Here is a 24,242-nt window from a genome sequence, read left to right as displayed (position 1 = left end):
GTTCTGCCAGGCTTGGTTAAAGTAATACAACTTGTGCTCTCACAGGTATCATTTTTTACGCGAGATAAGGTGAGATATAAATTTTATCCTAGACTTAATCCTGAGGATATCTCACCTTATCGTATCCAATATGTTGAACTAGTCGGAATTATAATCCCAAGAAAATTTAGATGCCAAATGACTCCATATGGTTTCTGTGTTTTCCAGCTATCTGTGGTGGAACAGATTGTTTGGAGAAAAAAACTTGTCCTTTTTTTGGCTGTTTTTGTTGTCTTTGTCCTCATTTTGTCTTTTCTTGGACCCCATTAGAGGTTCAGGTTGTGTGCAAAGGACAAGCAATGGGAATAGATCTTTGTCTTGACATTAATATACAGCTTGGTATTCCAAAAGGCAATAGAAGCAATGGAATTCCTAGGGAATTGATACAAGGCAAAATTTATACCGTCAACCAAACGCAGATGATTGATATATAGAACAAATTTTTTTTACTAGTAATACTTTCACAGCATTCACTACAAACATTTTTGACAACTGGATAAACATTATAAGCTATTCTAACATGAGCTTCCACTCTCCAAAATTTGTACTATGATGGCTGTTAATGCATGATATATTTCTCATGTCTAAGCCATCACCAAGCAATTTAAAGAACCTTTGAAGTTTCTGTATATGAATAGATCAATAGCCTTGAGAATATCCAGCAGAGTTGAACCGAGAACGAGCATTATGTCGATCATAAACAGAATTTGCATGGTCCAAAGGCTTTATAATCATTGCCTCGCGTTGCCCTTGCTCTTGAATTGCTCCGAAAACTACCTCCTTTGTATTATCTGCGCTTTGCTCGTAGAATGTTTGAGGTCCAGATGAATGATATTGATGATGTTGTAGGTGCTTCTGAGTCTGCTGTTGGTGTTGTTGAAAGTCAGAACTCCATCCACCACCATAAAAAGCACGGCTTTGTTTCAGCTGTTGCATCTTTTCAGAATCTTTGGACATGAATGCATAGGTCTTTCGTGGAGTAGGAGTTCTGGGTTCAATGGATGGGGGTTCATCTTCTTTTGGTACTACAACGCTGTCCTGAACCGGCCATGTGTGCTGCTGATACTGCTGTTGCTGATATTGTTGTTGCTGATACTGCTGTTGCTGTTGATAGTGATGGTTCAAAGGCAACCTTCTGAACATTGGAAATACACCTCCTAAAATTTCCGAAACTGATGCTCCAGTACGCGTGATTAGATTTCCTAGAGATCCAAACATGCTTTCTTCTTGCTTCTCCACCTCACCTTCAGTTGGAATTAGGGGAGGCCTTACTGATGATTTCACTGGCTTCTCATAATTATCGGTGAAAATGAATGCGTTCTGATCCTTAAAGAAGACAGGAGAGAAAGGAGTGAATGAGTTTGTGTATGGAAAGGTGCAGAAGGTTATAAAATTAGACACAAAACAGGGTGCCATTTGGAAGTTGTAAAAAGTTTGTCCGATAGACATTTTACTTGCTAACAACCAATTGCCGCATAAACATGTGAGAACTATTTTCGTAAAACCTGTTACAGTAATCTCCAAGCAGGATACAAAAAGGTAAGCCTAGAAGCGGAAGAAAGGTCTTTAAGTTCGTTGTCTGACTTAAATCATGAAGAGTACCGAACTTGCTACTCACCTCTTCGGGGGATACCATGGTACCGACCCTTCGTTGTAGCAATGCTAGCATGTAACCAAAGAAACCAGCAGCCAAAAGCACAGCTATACCTATGACATAATCTTCTTATTCAATAACACCTTCTGCTGAAACACATTGTACATAGTAAGAGAACAAAGTTACTAACCTAGAGGAAAACCACTATCATACTGATAAGCACAGTCTTCGAAATGAAGTTGGATCTCCCGTATTGCTTTGTTTCCCCTGTCTATGACAAGCAGGGAACAACTGCTTCCCATAAAGACCACATCAAAATCATTAGAGAATTTTGCATCTTCACTTGGTCCATCAACATGCCCACCTCCACGGCTCCATTTACCACCAGCAATTGTCGTGACCGTTCCTGGAAAAGGAAATTTCACAGCTTAGAGTTGAGTATTCTAACTTTACAGACATTAGACCACACATTTTCCTCTTACAATTAAGAGATACCTAAAGGATATCAGCATTTAGATGACCAGAAGTTTGGAGTTTGTAAAGACATGCATACAGGTCACAAACTAGCAAAACAATGCTCATATATCTTAGCTAGGAACAAAGTTTAGCAAATCACCTGCATCACTTATCTTCCTAATTACCATGTTATCAGTATCTGCCACATAGATGTTCCCTCTGTCATCAACAGTTAGACCTTTCGGATGGTTCATTCTTGCCTCCCGCAATTTTCCGTCAACATGTCCAGAGTATCCATCAGCTGATCCAGCCACCAACCTAGGTCTAGTGTCTATAAAATATCCCAGTCAGACAAAAATTCACACTATAGAAGTCCGACAAAGAAACTTCTAGGGAAAACAATTAGAAACAAAACATCAAAAATTATTGGCAAGAAGTCAGATAAATAACAGAGCAAAAGCATTTGCAGCAGTCAGCAGACAAGAAGAATCAAACGGTAAAAGCAAAGCATCTTTCATAGAGTTGCTGCTAGTTGAACTCATTTTAATAGCCAACTTCAAAAAGCAGAGATCAGGTACCTGTGGAGAATCAAATCTTCAATATTGAACACAAATGCAAAATATTGATGTGGAAGCACCAAAATTCCACTGCAAACAGTCAGTGGACTACTCAAAAAGTGAAAATCACAAAGGATTCAGAAATGACAGTGTTATTAACAAGGACACAATGCACCAGCCACATGAAGCCAAAGTATGCAAACAATGAGCTAACATTCAGTACAATGTCTAGCTGAAATCATGTCAAAATTCTTATACTGCTCAAATAAGAGAAGCCAGCCTACTTATACACAGGCCACAGAAGACAAAAAAAATAAAACAAATCAACAGAAAATAGCTAAAAAGAAACACCCAAAGAACTTACATTGAGACAAAGATGAAGAGATCTTGTAAAGATTACTATTAGCAGAATCCAAAATGAGAAGTTCCCCACTAGACATAATCTCCACAGAATAAGGCTCAATCCCAAGTTTGCTTCCATCAAACACAGTCTCCACACTATATCCACTCTCAAATTTCATCATTGGACGCCCAGAAATCACTGCAAAACACCAATAATCATTTCATTTTACAACCCCATTTTCCGAAACCAAAAAAATTAAAAGGGCAAAATCAATGTGGGATTAAAACAAAGAACACCATCAAAGAGATCCATACCTGTTTTAGTATTAGCTTTGAGGGACCAAACCCATTTCATCAGCTTTGTAACAGCATTTGAAACAACCCCATTTACAATCTCTGGTTACCAAAACAAAAACACCATTAAAACAAGCAAAAGAACAACAGATCAAGAATGGCAGAATCTTCTAGAAAGAGTTAAAAACATGCAGAAAATTCAGAATGCAGACTCACTTGCAGGTGAAGGTGTAGCAGAAACAGAACAGAAAGCAGCAGAAAGAAACACAAAAATGAGTATCAAAGTTGCAAACTTCACAGCCATTGTTGAGTAAAAATCCAAGAAAATGGTGAGGGGGTTAACTATTGCATTGTGGGGTATGAAGTATGAAGCAAAAAAGTAAAGAAAACCCTAGCTCAGAAAAAATGAGCTGAGTGAGTGAGATAAAGGGGGTGTTTGTAAAAGAAGTGTGGAGGAGCAACAAAGAAAGAAGTGGCTTGGTGGGGTTTTTTTTTTTGGTTGTTGATCTTTAGTAGAAAAGTGTTGGGGTTTTTGAGAGTGTGAGGGAAAGTTGTGAATGAAAATAAAAAGATGAAAGAGACATTGGGGGTGGGTGGGGGTGGGGGGTGAAGGGGGAGAAAAGGGGGTGGGGGTAGGGGTAAGGGGGGAGAAAGGGGGTGAGGGTGGGGGGCAAAATCAAGAGAAAAAGAGGTTGTTGGGGTGGTGGGGTGGTAGGGGGTAGGTGATGGGACCTACAAATGACCATTGGGAAGAAAGAAGAGGAAAAGAGAGAATCATATGAATCTATTATTATATTTGTACAATCTTTTGTGTGTTGTTAATCTCTCATCATAAATCTTTGTTTTTTTTACTACTACTACAAATACCAAGGTCAAGCAAATTATCCATCTCCCTTCGTGTTAAAATAAGTGTAATTATTTTAAAATAAGTATTATTTTATAAGTTTATAATAAAAAAGTTATATTTCATTCATTTGAATTTTGAAATTTGAACAAGTCATATTTAATTATAATTTTTTTTAAAAAATATTTTAAATTATCAATTGTTGTGTGTTACATTAGTTTTCAAATATGAAGATTTTATTTTGAAAACTTAAGGTTTTACTTGACTTTTGAAATTCGAATTATGTCACTAAATTAGGACATGAGAAGTGATAAATAAGAATAATTTAATACATTATATATTGTGTTTGTTATTTTTTTTAATAAGCTAAGGCAATACTTATTTTCGTAGGTAAAACTTATTGTTTTTCATAATTGATTAATACTAGTAAATAATTAACTAGATAATAGTAATAGCCTTTAAGAGTTTATAAAATACAATTAGAATAATATCATTTTAAGTGATGAGATATATATCCTTTTAAGTTTTTCTCATTGATATTGATCAATTAAAATGAAATATCAAATAAGTGTTTGGGTATGTAATTTTGAATTGATTTCAAATTTCAAATTTTCTTAGGAAATGAAAACAAAATGGGATTTAATACGAATAGGACTATTGTAAACACGTTTGGAGAGTAGCACACCAATAGGCCAAATTTTATCCTGTGACTAAGGTCTTATTTGTTTATATATTTATGTAGGTTTCAATTTTATCATTAAAATTTTGATCTAAAATTTAATTGTTAAATGTATCTTTTTTTAATTTTATAATAATTGAATGAGTGTGAATGATTCAGATGTTTATGACAAAATCGTGATATTATCAAGATGTCTATTTAAGAATTTCTATCATAGTTTATCATAACTTTATCTATTTTTGCTTACCGTCCACAATAATCATTTCAGTCACAACTATTATTACTGTCAATTACCACCACCTATCCTTCATAACTACCACCCTCAGCCCAATCATAACTATCGTTAATCACCAAAATCAATTATTATCATCATTAGTTAGTGGACATGTTGGATCAAATTTGAACAGGTTATAATGGATTAAGTTAACAATAGAGTCAACACTCAATCCAACCCAACCCAAATTTGTTTGGGTCAAAATGTGTTAGATAATGAATTACATTACACGTCAAGACCCAACCAACTCAATGTTACCAAGCCTAATCGTTTTATTTATTCTTTTAAGTTATTTTAGTATCTAATAAAATCATTATTTTTCTTTATTACGGCCATATACAACCTATAAAATTGAGAAAAAAAAAGTTTTTCTAAGAATATCTCGACAAGATTTTTCATGAGTAAATTCAGGTTCCATATCAACCTATTTTTTAATGAGTTGAGCTAATGAATGAACAGGTCAATAACTCACCTAAATTTAAACGAATTAGACTAGTTGAATTTGGTTTTGCTACCCTTATCATTAACCATCATTTACAATCATCCCACGAACTATTATTATCTCCGCTTATCAGACATTTCCAATACAAATATAAGATATCAGATGAATTCTTTTTATATAAATTATATATAATTTAAACATGAAAAGAATTTATAAAGTTTTGATCCTATAGCCATTGACGACAAGAGAGAAGATTGGTGGGGGCTAGTGGTATTTGGGTGGTCCAATTTTGTCAATATAAACATTGATTGTATCTATAAAACTTCTTATTCTAAAACTATTCTCCCACTTGCTAAGACTATTGTAGCTATATACATAATATATATATATATATATATATTATTTTTTTAGATGTTATAATATAATTGAGAAAAAAATATGATAGAAAAAATAAATCCAAGAAAGCATCATATATACAGTATTTTCGTTTCTTAATCAATCATTTTCATTTCCACTCTATGGGCACATGCAAATGCAACTACCACTTATATCATACTAAAAATATATATTAATATAAAAAAAATCAATTTAAGTTTTTGTTGTGAATCCATTTTATACGAGGAGAGAATAATTTAGATTTAAATTTTAATTCGTCATAATTCACAAAAGATAAACTTTTTGTAATATAGAGAACGCTGATGAGCAAGAACTTCATTGATGCATAAGTTTGTTACTCAAACTAATAAATAGATGTAACTTTTACTGAAAATTTGAGTAAGAATATCACATTGTTCTTGAAAACTGACACAACTATTGAAGCAAAGGTATGTACATTTACAGCTAAATTATGTTCGTTTTTACTTTGAGTAATTTGAAATTTAATGTGCTTATAATGCTATTTTATGTTTTTATCAAGTACATAATATGTAATATACACTTTTCATCCTATGAAGATATGAATCTTTTTTTTTTTTTGCTAGATTGTTTGGTTACTAACATCCGCGGACCTTATTGGTGACATCAAATTCAAATGCCCTACTCTCTACCTTTTAAAATAACGTTTATAATATATAAATAATTTACTTTCTAATCAACAATTAAACGAACGCTAATTATACATAAAATTCGTGTGAGTGACATTAGTCACATTATCATTTAAATTATTGATGGATTTTCATTGGTTGGTGAATAGCATAGCTCAATTGCCAATTTATGTGTGCCCATTCACATCATTTTTCAAATCTGTTACGCTATTTTTTTTGTATACATCTTCATCATGTGATATTCTGATATCATTGTATCAATTATTTACCATCATTTTGGGGAGGAAATTAAAAAATATGCTATTAGTTTTAAATAATAACTTTTTTTTTTCTATTATTAGTGTTTTTTTTCTTCAAAAATCTTTTGACAAACGAGTGGAAAAAAAGATAGCGCATTACGACTTCACCAAAAAGCCATCGGATTGCATTATTATTTGGGATGATAATAATACAATGCGATAATTATTCGTTATTTTATTTCATTATATTTTATAATTCATGTGATCTCTAATCATATTTAGCTACGTGCGTTACTATCACACATTCTTCTTATTCATTACATGATGAATTCCTCTAATCTCTATATCAATTCTAGCTTATTTTTCTTTTCTTTTTGGGTGGTATTCTATCATTCTCAATGTTTTTTTTTCTTTTTTATTCGAAGGGCTATGACCATTTGTTATTTATGTGATATTATTTAATTTAATATAAAATATTTGAAACAATAAATTCATGATCTAAAACAAGTTTTAGATATTTCTATGACTATTAATTAAACTATTTGCAACAAATTTTAAATTGACAGAAAATAATTACAATTACAAAAAGAATATGAAAGAAACATATTTTTAGTAATAAACATTGAGAGTACAAAATTGTTTCCCTCTTTGATAAACATTAAAATGTATCCATAATTCAAGGGAGCGTATTTTTCAAACTCGGATGATTTTAATTGCTTTATGAATTTGAGATGCATCTTCAAAAGGAAATGAAATTTAGTATCCTTTATATAAACATGAATTAGAATTAAAAAATTGAGTAGCTTTCGAGAATTCAATTTGGTAATGAACAAACCTTATCTACACAAACATAAATATTTTAGAATTGAATTGTTACTAAATATAAAAATACTCTCGAACTAAAAAGAAAAAGTAAAATGGAATACATTAATGGTTAGAAGGTCAGCTAACTGATTGTTCGGTCCAACCCCAAAATGTTTGGCTATTTATTATAAAGAAGTTATGAGTAAATTCCACTTTAATTATTCCTACTTCATGGAATTCTTGTCCTCAAAAATTAATTGTATAAAACTATTTAAGACCATTAGATGTGGTTGACATAAGAAACAGAAAACTGCACACACTAAATTTTACAATGATCAGGATAATAGCATCTGAAATATTTACAGTAGTAAAGTAAAGCAGAACAATGGAAGTAATCGCATTTTCGATAACATGTTCCAGAAAAGTTTAGTACTATGTACATGTTCAAGCGAACTCATTTGAAACAAAAAGGCATCAAGCATTTTTTGTAGCATCCACTGAGGTAAAACTTAAACCAAACTGTGTCATTAAGCTAAACAGATAAATGTATCTATACAATGCAATGGTGTTTGTTAATCATTTCAGGGCAGCCATCATGACTACGGCAAAACTGTACTTTCAAGAAAAGTTTTTCCCCAATGATGAAATCTACAGAAAAAGCAGTCAACATTGACGGGAATGTCAAGACCCTGAATGCAGCATAACCTGGAAAACAGTCGGTTCCGAGTCCAGGCATGCATCAGATTTAAGTTAAGATTGATGTAAGGTAAAAGATAAACCCCAAAAAGTAGAATCATGTACATGCCCAATCAACTACTTAGCCTTCTCACAGAACAGAGTCGAATGCAACCTGGAAATGAGCAGTATGTCTTGGCTTTGGACAGGACGCATTACCAAGACCTTGAAGTAGTCTAAGGACATCAGCTGTATCATCAAGGTAGTACTTGGCTTTGCTTGGCTTTTGGCCGACAGTGCAGGCAAAGATATCTGGGGCAGCACTGACTGACGGACTGGATACACTGCTTAATATGCTCTCAAACATGTCCTCGTCTGATCTATCGTCTCCAATGCACATAATGAAATCAGGTGGAGTCCCACTATCTACCATCATTGAGAGGACCTTTTGTGCCACTAATCCTTTAGTCACACCCTGCAAATAAACACAATGTAAAAACTTTGAAGAGCATAATGCAAAATGCACATGTCTGTATCGGCGTGAGACACAACACAACACATGAGGGAGGGAGATCTTACTTGTGGCTTGACTTCGACAATATGTTGGCCCCTCTTAACAACTGCAGGTTCATTTGAAAGTACATTTTCCAAATGATCCAACAATTCCTTTGCCTGACAGGAGCCAAAGTCTGGGTCTGCATCCTGATGGTGCCACACCAAAGCACTCTCTTTAGGTTCAATATATGATCCATCAGTTGTTTCTGTGTAAAGTTTCATCACAGGTTCCACAATTGGTTTCCACTCAAGATCAGAAGCCAAACATTCCCAATCCGACATTTTACTACTCCTGCAACATTATAGAAACCGGTTAACATGAAGGTGTCCCAGGAAAACTTCAGAAGAAAAACTCCTAATGAGAAATTATAGGGCAACTGGGACAAAGGACCGTGTATGTTCACATAAAATATCCATTACCTTATGAAATACCCATGTTCAGCAGCTATTCCGAGCCTTGCACACGGTGCAAGCCATTCACTTAATGACTTTCTTCCTCTGCCACTAACAATATACACGGTGTTTTTAGGATCATTGCTTAAAGAATTCAACAGCGTAATAACTTCAGCACCTGGAGCTTTAACCAATGATGACTGAGGTACAACAGTGCCATCATAGTCCAAGAATATTGCCCTTCTCTGTGTTCTCCTATATGAGGAGACGATGTGATCAATAGACAGCTTTCTAAAATTCGGAGAAAGAGCAATAACTCTGAAGCCCAAGCCCAAGCCAATGCCCCAGCAACGCTTACTGTAATGATCTTTGCAAGCTCTTTCCAAATCCTGCATAAAGCTACGAGCCCAGTAAGCTACATCATGAGAGCTTACATAGCGGTAGTGCTTCTCATGACGAAGTTGTTTCTCGGAATCGGACATTGTAATGGCCACATTTAAAGCCTCAGCGACAGCTTCAATATCCCATGGATTTACCCTAATTGCTCCACTCAGAGATGGGGAACAACCAATAAATTCTGACACGACAAGCATGCTAGTTCTAGGAGAATCAGTTTTAATACCCATAGCATCATCCATACCAGGAGAACCTTGCCTGCAAACGATATACTTGTAAGGCACTAAATTCATCCCATCCCTTACAGCATTCACTAGGCAACATTCAGCAACAGCATAGTATGCAGTCTTCTCATAGCGAGGGACCGGACGATCAATCAAAATTACGGGCTCATAATTAGATCTACCGTAAATTTGGTTGATCCTTTCAGCAGTTGAATATGTCTCCCTCTTTGCTTCCTGAACATCTTTGCCCGAGCTACGAGCAGGATTTACTATTTGAACAAGAACAAGTTTCCCCTGCAAGCTCTGGTCCTGCTGTAGTAGGTACTCAAATGCCAGCAATTTCAGACTAATCCCTTTGAAGATGTCCATATCATCCACACCCAGAATTACCTTCTTCCCCTTGAACTGTTCTTGAACTTCTTTAGCTTTATCAAAAGTAGAAGACAAATTCATTACAGACTCTAGTCGACCCATATGTATGCCTACAGGAAGAATTTTAATGTAAACTGTACGACCAAAATAATCAAGTCCAATATGTCCTCGTTTAGATTCATAATCTAAACCCAACATTCGACTGCAGCATGACAGAAAGTGACGTGCATAATCGAAGGTATGAAAGCCAATTAGGTCGCAATTTAACAACCCTTTGAGAATTTCATCCCTAACAGGCAGAGTTCGGTAAATTTCTGACGAAGGAAATGGGCTATGAAGAAAGAAACCTAGCTTGACACGATGGTAGCGCTTCCTTAAAAATGTCGGTAGAACCATGAGGTGGTAATCTTGAATCCAGATATAATCATCATCGGGATTTACCACTTCCATAACCTTATCAGCGAAAACCTTATTTGCAGAGACATAAGCTTGCCACATCTGCCGGTCAAAACGATCTCCATGATCAGGACACATTGGAAGCATGTAGTGGAAAAGAGGCCAAAGTTGCTGCTTACAGAAGCCGTGATAAAACTTTTCCTGGATATCATGGGGTACAAAAGTAGGCACACACTTGAACTCCTCAAGAAGTCGCTGAGCAACTTCCTCCTGTTCACTCTGCTCCACATCAACCTTCAGAGAACCAACATAGACAACCTCAGTTTCAGGAGAAAACCCATCCTTCAATTGCAATAAAAGAGAATCCTTATCCAAACTGAATAACCACTTTTTAGCTGTTGTATCCCTTTGAGCATGCAAAGGCAGCATGTTTGCTACAACAATTTTTCGCTCTCGACATGAGGATGACATACCATCAGAATCACCATCTGCGATAATTCCAGGAACTGTCATCACACGTGGAAGACCTCTAGGTGTCTGAGGTATATCTAGTATATCTCCAGATGCCATGTCCAAAAGATTAGCACAAGATCTTGATGGCATGATTATAAAATAAAATTTGGTCTACGTTGTTAAACACGCACTGCCGGAATTTGAAATCTATGCTTGAAACTTTCAGCCCCAAAGCAATTGTGCAGTAACCTAAAGCACCAACAGGTAGAAAAGAGAAATCATTATTTTGCCAACAAGTTCATCATAAGTCGTGATTCCTAACATCATCAGTCATCACAAGACCAGACAATAGAACTATGAACTGGAGGTTGACCATATTAACAAGCATCAAACAAGGAATGGCAAAGAAACTTATAAGTGTCAAGAAATATTTAATCTCAAACTTAAAAAAGGGAAAATATTAGGGAGTTCATATAACTGTTACAACATTGCAATGATTCAATAATTCATCTCAATCACATAATAAGAATGACATGAAATGCAGCACCATGGAATTTGACAGAAGTAGGAGTTTTAAACGAAAATTTACAAGCTGGCAACTGATATATTATGGAAGCTACTAGTATTACCCAACTTAGCAGGGTGAAGGGTTGGTTACATTATAAGGTGGGATCCAATACATAAGAAGAGAAATGCACATTTCCCAATGTCATGGTCTAAGAACATGGCATTTATCATAATAACTGTAATATGGCTTTGATAGACTACGCCTGACTCAGTAGCAACAGCAGTTACTGTTGAGCTGTAATGAGCAGTAAACAAAAAACAGGTACCAATAAAAAGTTTAGTTCTAATTTCAACATGTTGAATAAGATCGGTGGATGGTTCATAACAAACCTAGGAATGATATGTTTGTAACAAACTCACATCCAAACCAAAACCTATTTGAAGGCGAGCGCACCAAATCATGCACTACTTCCAAGTTCTCCAATTAAAAGGATATTACATAAAGGCCAACCATTACTCCTTTTATCTCTCGGTGACTAACTAAATTGGTGTAGTAATACACATTCCGAAGATGCTTAAAAAGCTATTGCAGTTATTCACCATCTACTTTCTGAATGTAGCAATTACAGGTAAATGTGCTCATGGTGAATTGCATCTATCTTTTTCCTCTAAAAGGAAATTATTGGATATTCAATGCTCCTTCAAACAATAAAGGCACTTTTTATACTACTATTTGTCAAAGGCTCACTCAAGGCCTGAAGCGACACTCAAAACGTGTTGAGCTCTTTGCTTAATGTGCGCTTTAGTGTTGTCATCAACGTTACAAGGGGGCATACTTTTCCTTGACAATGAGCCTCTTCTCTAAACAATTGATATTTCACTTCATAGGAGAAAAAATTCAATTTCTTTGTTCATAAATTTGTCATTCATTTCATGCTTATAATTATTATCCTTTGACTAAACATATATATTTGTATTGTTTCTCCTTTTGAACCTTTTTTTATTAAAGCTCATGCTTTATGTGCGTTGTGCGCTTAAAACCCCTTCTGCACTGTTAATGCTGCTATATATCTCTCTATAGTATAGCAATTGCAGGTCTAAATTAAAATTTAAACAGCTTTGCCAATCAGCCATAAAATGAGTTCTAACATACCCGTCAGAACTCTTAATATTTGTTGTTTAATAATATGCTAGAGAAGAATCTAATTAAGTAGTACACTTATTGTCTAGTTCTTTGTCTGCAATTGTCATTTTACACACAAACCTCCAAATGAAACGACCCCTTAGGATTCTGTCTAATTAATCCCCCTAAAACAAATTATTGTCAAAGGCTCGTTCAAACCCTAACGTTAATAATGCAAAGCAGGCAAAATGTTTTGCTCTGCTGGGTGGGAGCTTAAGGCATGTGTCTCATCGCCAATGAATTTATTGTACAGAGCACACTAAACAATGAATATTTTACTTTATTGTAGTTCTTTAAAAGATATTGTCATTTATATATTTGTTATGTGTGCTTAGAAGTGTTATTCATAAACTACACAATATTTTTATTTTCTTACTTGCACCTGCATTGAAGCTTGTGCTTTTGGTTTAAAGCCCCCATGGACCTTGGACCTTAGTGCTTTGCACATTTTTCACCTTTGATAACACTACTACAGGATGCTAGAAGATTAACACTTGACCATCAAATCGGATATCCATAGAATCTAAACAACCTGTAAAAGACAACTATATCTCTAGAGAAATGGATCAAAATAAGATCCAGCCTTGTCATCAGTGTAATAAATATGGTGGTGAAGTCTGACCTTCCACAGTCAGCGGTAACATCTAAATTCAACTAAACAAACAGAAATTACAACCTAGTAAGAATTTTTTTTTAGAAAGTACAAACATAATAAAGTTCTGCAACAACCGATAGTTCAAAAAAGGGCATCAACTATCTAACCATTTATGGTGTCATGCGTAACATAATCACCAGAAACGTCAAGCAAGAAACTCAGAAGAACTTTGCCCCTATGCAATGAACTCGCATGTGACCTACTGAGTACTCATTCAAATAGCTTGCTCAATTTGGACCTCGCCTCTGCTAATGAGCTAAGTACATCTTGTGAGCACTAGATACAATAAGCAAACCAAACTTCTTCCATGTCCATTACCATATAAAAAGATCTTTGTGTGATCATTGTGGGGATAATTATCCCTACCGACACTTAGCTAAGAGCCTAAAAAGAAACTATATGCGTGGCTCCCCCCGATCCTTCACGGCATATTTATGATATTTTTCACCTTATGGATGTTCAAATTTAATGCTTTCAATTTTTAAGACACTCAATTTTATATTGATAGTGTGTGTAGGTTTGCGTGGTACACGTGCACAAGGAAACAAAAAACGTTGAGAACTTCAACGGCTACAAACAGTCCATTTACGTCACTCTGAAAACTTGGGAAAGTTTTCCAATTTGTTAACTTTCTTTTTAACTTTTTACTCAATGAAAAATGTGATGTCCACACACAATATTGAGCTAAAAGTTCCTCCCTCAAAACTAGCGGAACTTCTCTACAGAGAAATATTTGTCGTCTTCTGCTCATTAATGAATGACAATTCACATACTTGGTCATGCATGCCATGATCTCCAAGTAACACACCATATTACACCTCCCTGCGCAAACTCTGCATCTAGGTGCTTTCACGTTCCCGTTTTTCTTTCTTTCGCTCTCATTTAAGACATTACCTCAACAAACATTCAAATACATGACCATAACAGCTACACATCTAGATTTTTCTTCCAACATTTACTTCCACAGCTGTTAAATGAATCCATTTCCGAATTCATTATTTCTGCATCTCTTACGCCTTCGATATTAGCATATGAAATTACTGGTACAATTCTAATGTTTTCCAAATTCAGTAAATCTGATTTTAAAGGAACAGAAGTACCAACTTATGCTGACTTTATGCAAAACAACCATTTTATGCTGATTTCTTCATTTCCATAAACCATTTCAACTCCACCTTGAATTTTAAGTTATCATTCACAAAATCAATGATGAAACTGGTTCATATAAAGTAAAGAATCTTCCAATGAAATTTTTTTTCGATATTTTCTGTAAGATAAAGGTCAAAAATCCAGTTATTATATCAAGTCGAAATACAAGTACAACCATACAAACAAATGAAATAAGGATCTAAAAATTAAACTGAACCATTAAAAATTAAAAATTCTCACCTTAAAATTGTAAACCTCCAAAAAACTCCCAGCAATTTCCGATGAGATATAACAGCAAAATTTCCAAACAGAAAAATTCAAAACCACTGCAAAAATCAATCAAATTAAAAAACACATCAATCCCTACCGTTTCGATACCGAACAACATATACACCAATTTCCATATCAATAAACCTCCAAAACATGAAATTCCAGGAAAATTAAACAACATATCATAGAAACTGAGTTTCATATACTGACTGTACCTTAAAAGACAAATCCGGTGACTGAGAACACGGTGATGACGTCAGAATCCGACGAATTCAAAAATTATCACACACATGAAGAGAGAGAAAAAGTAACTGTGTGTGAGTGTGAAGTTTCAATGGAAGAAAATAGAGAGAGGAGATCAAAATGCAGAGAGAGAAGAAGAAGAAGAAAACAGGGAAATGGTACAAGTGTTGTTGCAATAAGTACTACTATTTCTATAAAATAGCGAAAAGCTTGACTTTGGGCTTTTGGGGAAGTGTCGTTTTACGTGTGAGAAGATAAAGTCGAACTTGGCTTAACCATGGTTAACTTATAAACTAACCATAGTTATAGTTTGTGATTTTGTACCTATATTTAATTTTCTAATCCTTACCTAATATTTAAGGATTAGTACTAACTACTAACCACCAAAAAAAATGTCAGTGTACCGGGTGAGGTTGTTTTTTCATATATCAAAAGTTTCGAGTTTAATTTCAATATAAAAAGGAATATTCAATGTGAATTTGAAGCATTGGGTGGAATATAAAAAGAATTAGTATTACATTTTATGTCTCATTTCATGTTTCATTTTTCTTTTGTTTAGTTTGTTTCAGAAAAAAAATCACTTTATTATAATTAAAAATAACTTAATTTTAATATGATGATTCACAATCACATAAATAATCACAAATCCTTTTTAAATATTTTTAAAAGTATTATGTCAAGTTAAACTATTTCACAAATAGAATTAAGGGAGTACTAATTTAGTATTGCTAACTTGTTCCATGCCTTTTTTTAAAAAAAATATATTAAGGTTTTGCCTTTTAAGATTTGTCATTTTTCTTTCCTTTGGTATGGTTGAGAAAGGAGAGGGTTGAGGGGATATATGGCTATTTTAAATGGAATTAGGTAAGATTTTTTACTAAAAATTATGTTAATTAGGAGTTGTTTTAAGAATATTCTTATTTTTTTAAAAGAAATATTTGTTATTTTATTTAAATTTGTATGGTGTTGAATCAACAAACGAAAGTAAGATTTTTTAAATTTATGAGCTCAGATAGTATTTATTTTTATATATACTAAATAAAGTTTTAAAAATCATATACGGTGTTTGAATCAAGCTATTGTATTAATCTGTTGAGTTAGTATTAATTAATGTGAATTGCTATTATATAGAACTTATTTAAGGAAAAAGTCTCCCTACAAAATATTCTTCATACTCGTAAACGCTAAACATCTAATTAAAGTCAAACTTTCTTGAATTTACCACAATAAAAATTTCACATTGTGATTAATCATATCAAAAAAATCTTAATATTTATTAAGTTAGCTCATTATAACAATATTGCAAAATGCTATCATGATATATAAGAACTAAATAATGATCAAGCATTATTGAAAAATCTTACTAAGATTTTTTGATTATATAATATGCATAAGGGGCTACACATATTTATCTCATTCAGTGCATAAAATACAAGTAAATATAAGTTCTTTTGTTAAAACTTTGGACCACAATTTTCTTTTTACCAAAATATAGTTAACAACCCCACTCAAACACATATAAGACAACTAGAGCCAAAGAGATACCACTAATAGATAAGAAAAATATTATAAAAAAAGAAAAACTAAAAATTAGCCCAAAAACTTTATGATTAGAATCTTCATATGGATTTATATAGTTTCTTTTTATTTTTAAAAAATTAATCAAATGGGATTTTAATCATCTTTTACCTTACAGAAAACAAGGTCAACAAAAAAGTTAAAGAAGCAATATTAGTAGTTTACCAATATCATGAGAAACTTCCACCACTAATTCTTGATATGTTTTAGGGATAGTTAGAACATAAAATATATCGTATTTTTAAAAAGAATCGTATTACATAAAATATAAGCAGTACACTAATTTTTATTTTCACGACTCAAATATGTGATATATAGATCATATAGAGATAATTTTACTATATAATTTACCTTTTAATTTTTATTTTATTTTTATAATAAACAATATTATCATGTGAATAGTGTAAAAGAAGCTTGCTAGTTGTTTATTGGAAATGGGTGTACTTCTTCTCTCTTAGCTTATTTTAATCAATAAGTTTAGGTCAAATGTGGATAAGCTATGACTAATTAATCTTTAATTTTCATATGCTTTTCTTGATAGACTACAACCAATGGGAAAAGTACAAAACAAGATATATTATTTTATATATATTTATTAATACAATATAAAGATTAATCAACATCTCAATCAAACACGATAAAGGAGATCCATTAATTACATGATCTTTGATTAGTAAAATGGCATCCTTAATTTACTTATGGGGACTACAATTATTAAAAGACACAATATAGTTTATATATGTGTAACTAAAAAGTCTAAAATACATATAAAATTATTTGATATTTTGTTGTTTTTTTAAACTCTAAATAAAATGAAATAAATCTTAAAAAAAAAATCTCATTAGATTTTATTTGAACTTGACGTTTGAATACGAAAATAAATAAATTCAACACTTGTTTAGAAATATGCTTAATGTGGGAGAAATTTGCACAAAATGTTAGCTTAATGTTCATAATATTATTAATAGTGTGGTTTGTTCAAAATTTTTTTTATTAATTGTTATAGCAGGAATATTGGAAACAAATACTCATATTATCTATAAAGTAATATTAATTTTTTATAGTTAACCTATTTTACCAGATAGATAGATAGATTCTTCCTCTTATCAATTTTAACAAATCAAAGAGATATATTATTTTCTTTCAATATTATTCTTTTCATTAAATTATCTATAAAGTAATATTAATGAAACTTCACAATTTTCAAAGTATAATTAATAAACATATAGTAAGTACTAAAAAGAAAATAGCAAGCGTCAAATAGAATTGAATGTACATAACCTTAAAAATTGGTTCTAAAAAGATATATACTATTATTATAAAAAAATAATTATTAATATTTTTTGCTTTCGTACAAAAAGTTTTAACTTAGGAATATTATGGACGTGCATTGCAATCTCTTAAAAGAATAAAATATAAAAATATAAGTCATGAAGAAGATAAGGGCATTATTTATTACTCCTTTCGTTTTAAAAAGAATAATCTAGTTTGATTTGGAATAAAGTATAGGAAAAGAAAGAAGATATTTTCATGTTGTGGTTATAAATTAAAATTACGTCAAATGTATCAAAATGCTCTTAAATCTTATGGTCTTATACATACCACGTGAAAAGTTAAAATTAAAATATTATAAAAAATTATTCTTTTTTAAATAAACTAAAAAAATATAATTATTATTCTTTAAACGAAGAAAGTACGAAAAAAAAGTAAAAACTACTATGGATAAGATTTTAATAAATGACAAGGAAAAAAAGAAGACAAAGCCCCAAATAATAAGCATAATAGGGGAAAGTGCATACACTAATAATTATGTGAAGAAAAGGTATGCAAAAATCAATTGAATTAAATGTCAATAACATAAATGCACCTTTATCCATTCGTGCATTTTGTTTATCAACTTTACTCATACTATTATTTTCACAACTTGGCATTACTTTACCAATATAGTTTAAATTTTCGTAAATTTAAATTTAGCAAAAAATATTTTTTTAAAATAATTTTTCGATACGAATCGAAGAGGTCCTTGTTTTGCTATGATCTAGAAGATACCAGGGCCCTTAAATTAAAATAAAATCTATGCAATAAGTTTCTCAATTAAAATCATATCCCATTTACATGAACAAGTATAATACTTATTAATATATGAAATTAATACACGTTGAAAGATGAAGGGAAAAAAATGCTGCTCATAATTTTTTTTTAAAATTATTATTATACCAACTTTAGGTTAAAAAATAGAGAATGCTAAGGTAGGCAGCCGACAACATAACCAAATTATTTATTATTATTATTATTATTATTTTGCTTAAATGATTAAAGTAACATTCAATAGGATTTATATCACACATACTCTACATTTTCTTAAATGTAGATTATCGGAATAATTTAACCTCATTATTTATTTTAGAGTATCAGTTGATATTTTGTTAAATAAAATTACTTACAAATGTAAGTATTTAAATTTTATCAGTGCTTTGAAGAAATATTAAACTTTTCTGAAAAATGGCAAGCAAAGCTAGATAACTACATTTAAATCGTACAAATTTATGATTATATGTAAAAAAAATTAATATTATATATTTAGTGATATGATATAAATATCGAGTACGTAAAAATTTTTACCGACGATAAAAAAAGCTATGCCACCTGCTAGCAGGTTGGCAACAACTGGATAATAAAATTTAATGTTTTTTCCGTACCCGACATTAGTCCCCCTTTCTTGACTTTTTTTTTAATTATTTCATCAAAAATTATGTAGATAATTATTAGGGTTAAAAAAGAATATAATTAAAAATAATTTCATAATTTGGCCAATGGACACTTCGAAAGGGTGCTATAAAGAAAGTGCTAATCTTGTCATCATAGACTAATTTTTACAATTGTGACTCATTTGCTTAGTATTATTTTATGAAAAATATTAATTTAATTTAATTTGTTGGAATAGTTTATATGTCTTTATCTTATAGGTTTTGTTAAACATGCTTCTTTAATAAGGTAAATATTTTAATTGTACATGAAATAAATAATTAAATAAGAATAACTTTTTTAAAAAATTGTGAATTAAATAACAAGTATGTGATAATGTCTACCAGAATTAATAAATCAAAAACTCATTCATACGCGCAAACAAATATACATTGACCAACATTTTAGAAAACGTAAAGTGTTGATTAAGAAATATTTTACTTCAATATTTTTTATTTTTTATTTTGCGCATAATAGTTATAAATAATCAAGTTACTGAATAAATTAATCGAGAAAAACTAACCTAAAAATATTGTTTATATTTTATAAACTTCAAAACAAAAAATAAATCTTTTAAGAAAAGTAACTTTGAACATGATAAAAGCAAACAAAGAATTCGTACATGGTCGGCATTTCAAACAAACTATATTGTATATTATGAAAAAATATTTGACAAAAAGAATAGATAATTTAATTAATTACTTAAAAGTGACAATTTTATGTGTATTATCCAGTAAATCTGCATTAGGTCGCTTTTCCTAATCATGAATATTTGTACCGACCCATATCCACAAGTAATAAAAAATTAAAAACCTATTTTATTAGAAATATCTTGATTTTTAATTTATAAATATTTACAACTTGTTTTTTAATAGATGGGCGTAAAATTTGGCAAATGGAAAAGGACAGTCAAAAGTAAAAAATCATAAAAAGTCGATAACTTAAAAATAAAGTTATTTCAAAGTTATAATATCCGAGATCATAACCTCAATTTTTATATAAGATATGAATTAAATATTAAATAGTTTTTATTTTGGACCGTCTCAATAAATGATAAGGTGGTAAAAATAAAGCAACATGAAAGGGAAAGTTTTACAAAAGAAACCGAATACGGATAATATTATATCAAACCGACGAAAAGGAATTAATTAACGCCGTGATGATCTGATAAATATTTTTTTTTAAAATTTAAGATTTTAAATTTGAATTTTTAGAAATATAAAATTATTTTTATTAAAAAATATTTTAATTAATAATATAATTTTATTAATAATTATTTAAATTTAATCGAACGTTAATACAAATATCGAAAAAATAAACAACAAAGGAAGTATATATGTGGGATTCACTCTTGCCATTTTCCTCGTCGCACCTTACGAACTTCGATTAAATAAATCCCTATTTGGGACCCACCATTTGCATGTTTATCCAATAAAAAAGCCCCACGTCATTACGAAAAGCTCCGCGTGCGTGCATGCTGTTCTAATTAGATTAGATATTTACCACTTCTTTCGTTTTGAGTGTTTCGAGGAAAATATGAGTTACCAAACACTACATTATGTTACGTTATGTCTCGTCTAATCTCGTTTTCAACTTGTTTCTATCTCTCTCGACTCCTACATGATCATATCATGATTGAAAAGTATTTTAATGTTTTAACTCAAGTATTGAATCTCTCATACACGATCTTAATCGCCTTTATGTAGTCCATCAGTATACCTCTATCCTTCAAACATTTCTAGATGACCTCTGTATGTATTATACTGAATGTTTTTTCTAGATCGATGAATATTATATATGTAAGTCTCTCTTCCTATCCTCGTATTGATCCAACGATATTGTCTTTACAAAATGTATGTCTTCTATAGTTGATCGTTCTTGCGTAAATTTGAATTGTTTTTTTAATATAGACACGCCCTCTCTCTTTCTCATTTCGTCTACACTTTCATAGGTTAAAATGTATAAATACTTAATTATTATTTTATAAAAACAGCGAAAATGATTTTTAAAAAGAACATATAAAATTCTTGCCTTACTCTTTTAAAAGATGAGACCAAATTCTATCCGATTTTGAAATGAATAGATTTGATTATTTGAATCCAATCAAAGAATGTATTACATTGGTCCTCTTTGACAAATAATGATATTTTAATTTTTGCAAATATTAGTTTGACCACCAATTTTTCAAATAATATTTAATTTTTGAAATACAAATAAAATATTAAAAGTCCATGTATACGAAGCATCCAAATGGAATATAACACATAGATTCTTTCACAAAATATCATCTTTTTTTCCATTTAAAAGTCATGTTAAAGCATAACTTTAATTTTCAATTCTAAAGTCCAACCTTTTTTTAAAAAAATATTATTATTGTTTGTGAACTTCAACTTTAAATATATATATTTTTTCACAATTTCAACTAAATATTGTTCATATGCTACTTTATTTGATTATATACACACAGATCAAGAAATAAAATTAGCCAGAACCCATGTGAATCCCATGTGCATGGATTCAAGTCCAATATTGATTATTGTGATCTATTTATTTCCCATTTAATTTGTCTGAAGTTTTCTATTCACAGAGGTGTCCAATTTTTTTTTAAATTCGAAATTTATATTGAAACTTTATTAAATTTATATTTATAGTTCTATTCAATTTATAGAGAAATTTTATTAAATTTATATTCATAATTGTATTTAAGGTATTGGATTCAGGGTTCAGATAGAAATCGAAAGAAATATATTTTAAATATTTTAAAGTTTTTTATTGTAATTTTTGGACGGTTGCTTACCAACAGACATCTAAGCGACTAATCAATACTATTTCTTGAGTTTGAATATTATTCTGTTTTTGGTGGATAGAGTTATTTGGTATTTATAATTTTATATTATTGGTATACGATGATTGAAAGATATAATGTATTTTATTTAAATTAGTTGAGTTGCACAAAAGTTAATACATGCACGGATAAAATAAATAAATTATTCACTTGAATTGTAAAATATTGATGAATTTATCTAACAAATATTTTACATAAATCTTATAGTATTAAGAGTTAATCATATTCTATTTCTATTTAAATTACAAAAGTTCTTAATATTGGTGGAATTCGGATATATCCAAAATCAGTGGCGAATGCACATTCAAGTGCATGGGTGCTTAAGCACCCATTACATTTGGAAACAACACTAATATGCTTTGTATGAATATGTGAATTGAGCATCCATTTTGGTACCAATTTCAAATTACAAATAGTTGAGCACACATAACTAAGAAATTCTGAATCCGCCACTGTCCAAAATGCCTCGATACATATGTCTCGATTTACACTTCCCTATACGTCTTAAGAATCACGTTATGATTTCGAATACATCACTCAATATTTTAATACATCGCATACTAGCGATTAATACATGTGTCTGATCGATACATTGTGTAACTAACTGATATGTCACGTAAAGTAATGTTTCGATACATCACATACGTTCTAATATATCATAAAGTGATGTATCTGATATATTCGACTTATACATCACATAACATATGAATTTTTATAATGATAAAAGAATTTCGGAGGATATAATAAATTAAATCATGTATTTATGTATTTTTTTTATCTTTTATGTAGAGGGGCCAAGTTTATCCAAAACAGAGCATAATTGAAGGCAGTTTGTGATAAGATAATGTATGGGCCGACGAGATTGGGCTTTGTATGGGGCCCACTTACTTGCATGGAATGTTTCAAACGTATAATTCAAGCAACCTATGAGAATTTCTTCTCTCTTTTTCCACGTTTTCTTTGTCATTTCTATGTCCCCTCTAAATTCATACAAATAAATATTTTGAGTCAAAAATTGCGTCTCAGACACAGAATCGTCTGAATCTAAATATATATCTAAATATTAATATATATATATATAGAGGATTGAATTTAAACACATATCTGAATGTTTAGATGTTTGCATTGACATTTGAGTTATATAAATAATTACAATTGTATGTTTTCTTAATATACAAATTTTGTCTTTATTTTAAAAATTAATAAACATAAAATTTTAAATAAAATACTAATTTGACCTAAAATACCATTTGCTTATCAGTTTAAAGTGACTTATTTTGTCTTTTGACATAAAATTTTAAAAAATTAAGAAGATTTTTTAATTTTGTGATCTTAAGGATATAGCAAATGGTACTAAAATGTCTTTTAATTTTGTGATTATAAACATAGATGAAAAGTTGAAATTGAAAAGTTGTTAAAAAAAGAAAGATATTCTTAGCATTTCATGAGTTGAAAAAGTAATGGACTAAAAAGAAAAGTATGTCAAACAAATGAGTATTATTTATAATGTAGTATTTTTAGAAAACAAAAGAAATTAATTTCATGCAGTAATATTATTATTGTTATTATATTTGCTATACTCCTAACTAAAAGTCTTCGGTTCGAGCCCCAAGTATGGAAAAATCGTTGGTAGAAAGTGTTTTCTTCCAAAAGAGGCCCTATACGACACAAATTCAAAATAATCGAGCTTCAATGTTGATGCTTGTGAGAAACAAAAAGATAATGATAACGTTGTTATATATCCTTGTGAATGAAACTTTGGGCTTCTGCCTTGTGTTACTTTGAGGTCTTATTGGCCCAGTTGATACTGGGTTTCTATATGGATTACTTCTATATTTTTCAAAAAAAAATAGTATAACTTACATAAATCACATAATATTAGGAACAAATTATATTTTATCCCTAATTTTATTCTAATTACAATAATCCCTTAAAATTTCTACTTTTCTGATACATAACTCACCTTCCGGATATATTAATTCTGATACAAGAAAAA

General features: G+C 31.0%; 2 protein-coding genes across 3 annotated transcripts; both read right to left on the bottom strand.

Moving 5' to 3' along the window:
• Positions 1-462: 462 nt before the first annotated feature.
• Positions 463-3,835, bottom strand: LOC101255990 (uncharacterized). Of its 2 annotated transcripts, none has more exons than XM_010322293.4 (7): positions 3,499-3,835; positions 3,304-3,384; positions 3,011-3,187; positions 2,250-2,420; positions 1,824-2,039; positions 1,658-1,746; positions 463-1,359 (listed from the first exon to the last, which is right to left on the bottom strand). In XM_010322293.4, the coding sequence occupies exons 1-7, from the start codon at positions 3,584-3,586 to the stop codon at positions 679-681; spliced, it is 1,503 nt and encodes a 500-aa protein (XP_010320595.1). In that variant the 5' UTR covers positions 3,587-3,835; the 3' UTR covers positions 463-678. The 2 variants fall into 2 exon arrangements, with proteins under 2 accessions (XP_010320595.1, XP_004238681.1); XM_004238633.5 differs by having other exon boundaries at positions 463-1,365; positions 3,499-3,822.
• A 4,158-nt stretch (positions 3,836-7,993) lies between these two features.
• LOC101255690 (probable alpha,alpha-trehalose-phosphate synthase [UDP-forming] 9) lies at positions 7,994-15,406 on the bottom strand. The gene is made up of 5 exons (XM_004238632.4): positions 15,051-15,406; positions 14,806-14,891; positions 9,258-11,320; positions 8,862-9,129; positions 7,994-8,757 (listed from the first exon to the last, which is right to left on the bottom strand). Exons 3-5 carry the CDS (start codon positions 11,219-11,221, stop codon positions 8,434-8,436), a joined length of 2,556 nt encoding a protein of 851 aa, XP_004238680.1. The 5' UTR covers positions 11,222-11,320; positions 14,806-14,891; positions 15,051-15,406; the 3' UTR covers positions 7,994-8,433.
• Positions 15,407-24,242: the final 8,836 nt, after the last annotated feature.

Source organism: Solanum lycopersicum, chromosome 5, assembly GCF_036512215.1.
Source record: "Solanum lycopersicum chromosome 5, SLM_r2.1".
NCBI lineage: Eukaryota > Viridiplantae > Streptophyta > Magnoliopsida > Solanales > Solanaceae > Solanum > Solanum lycopersicum.
The sequence above is the reverse complement of the archived record's forward strand: the minus strand, read 5'-3'. Positions and strand labels throughout refer to the sequence as shown.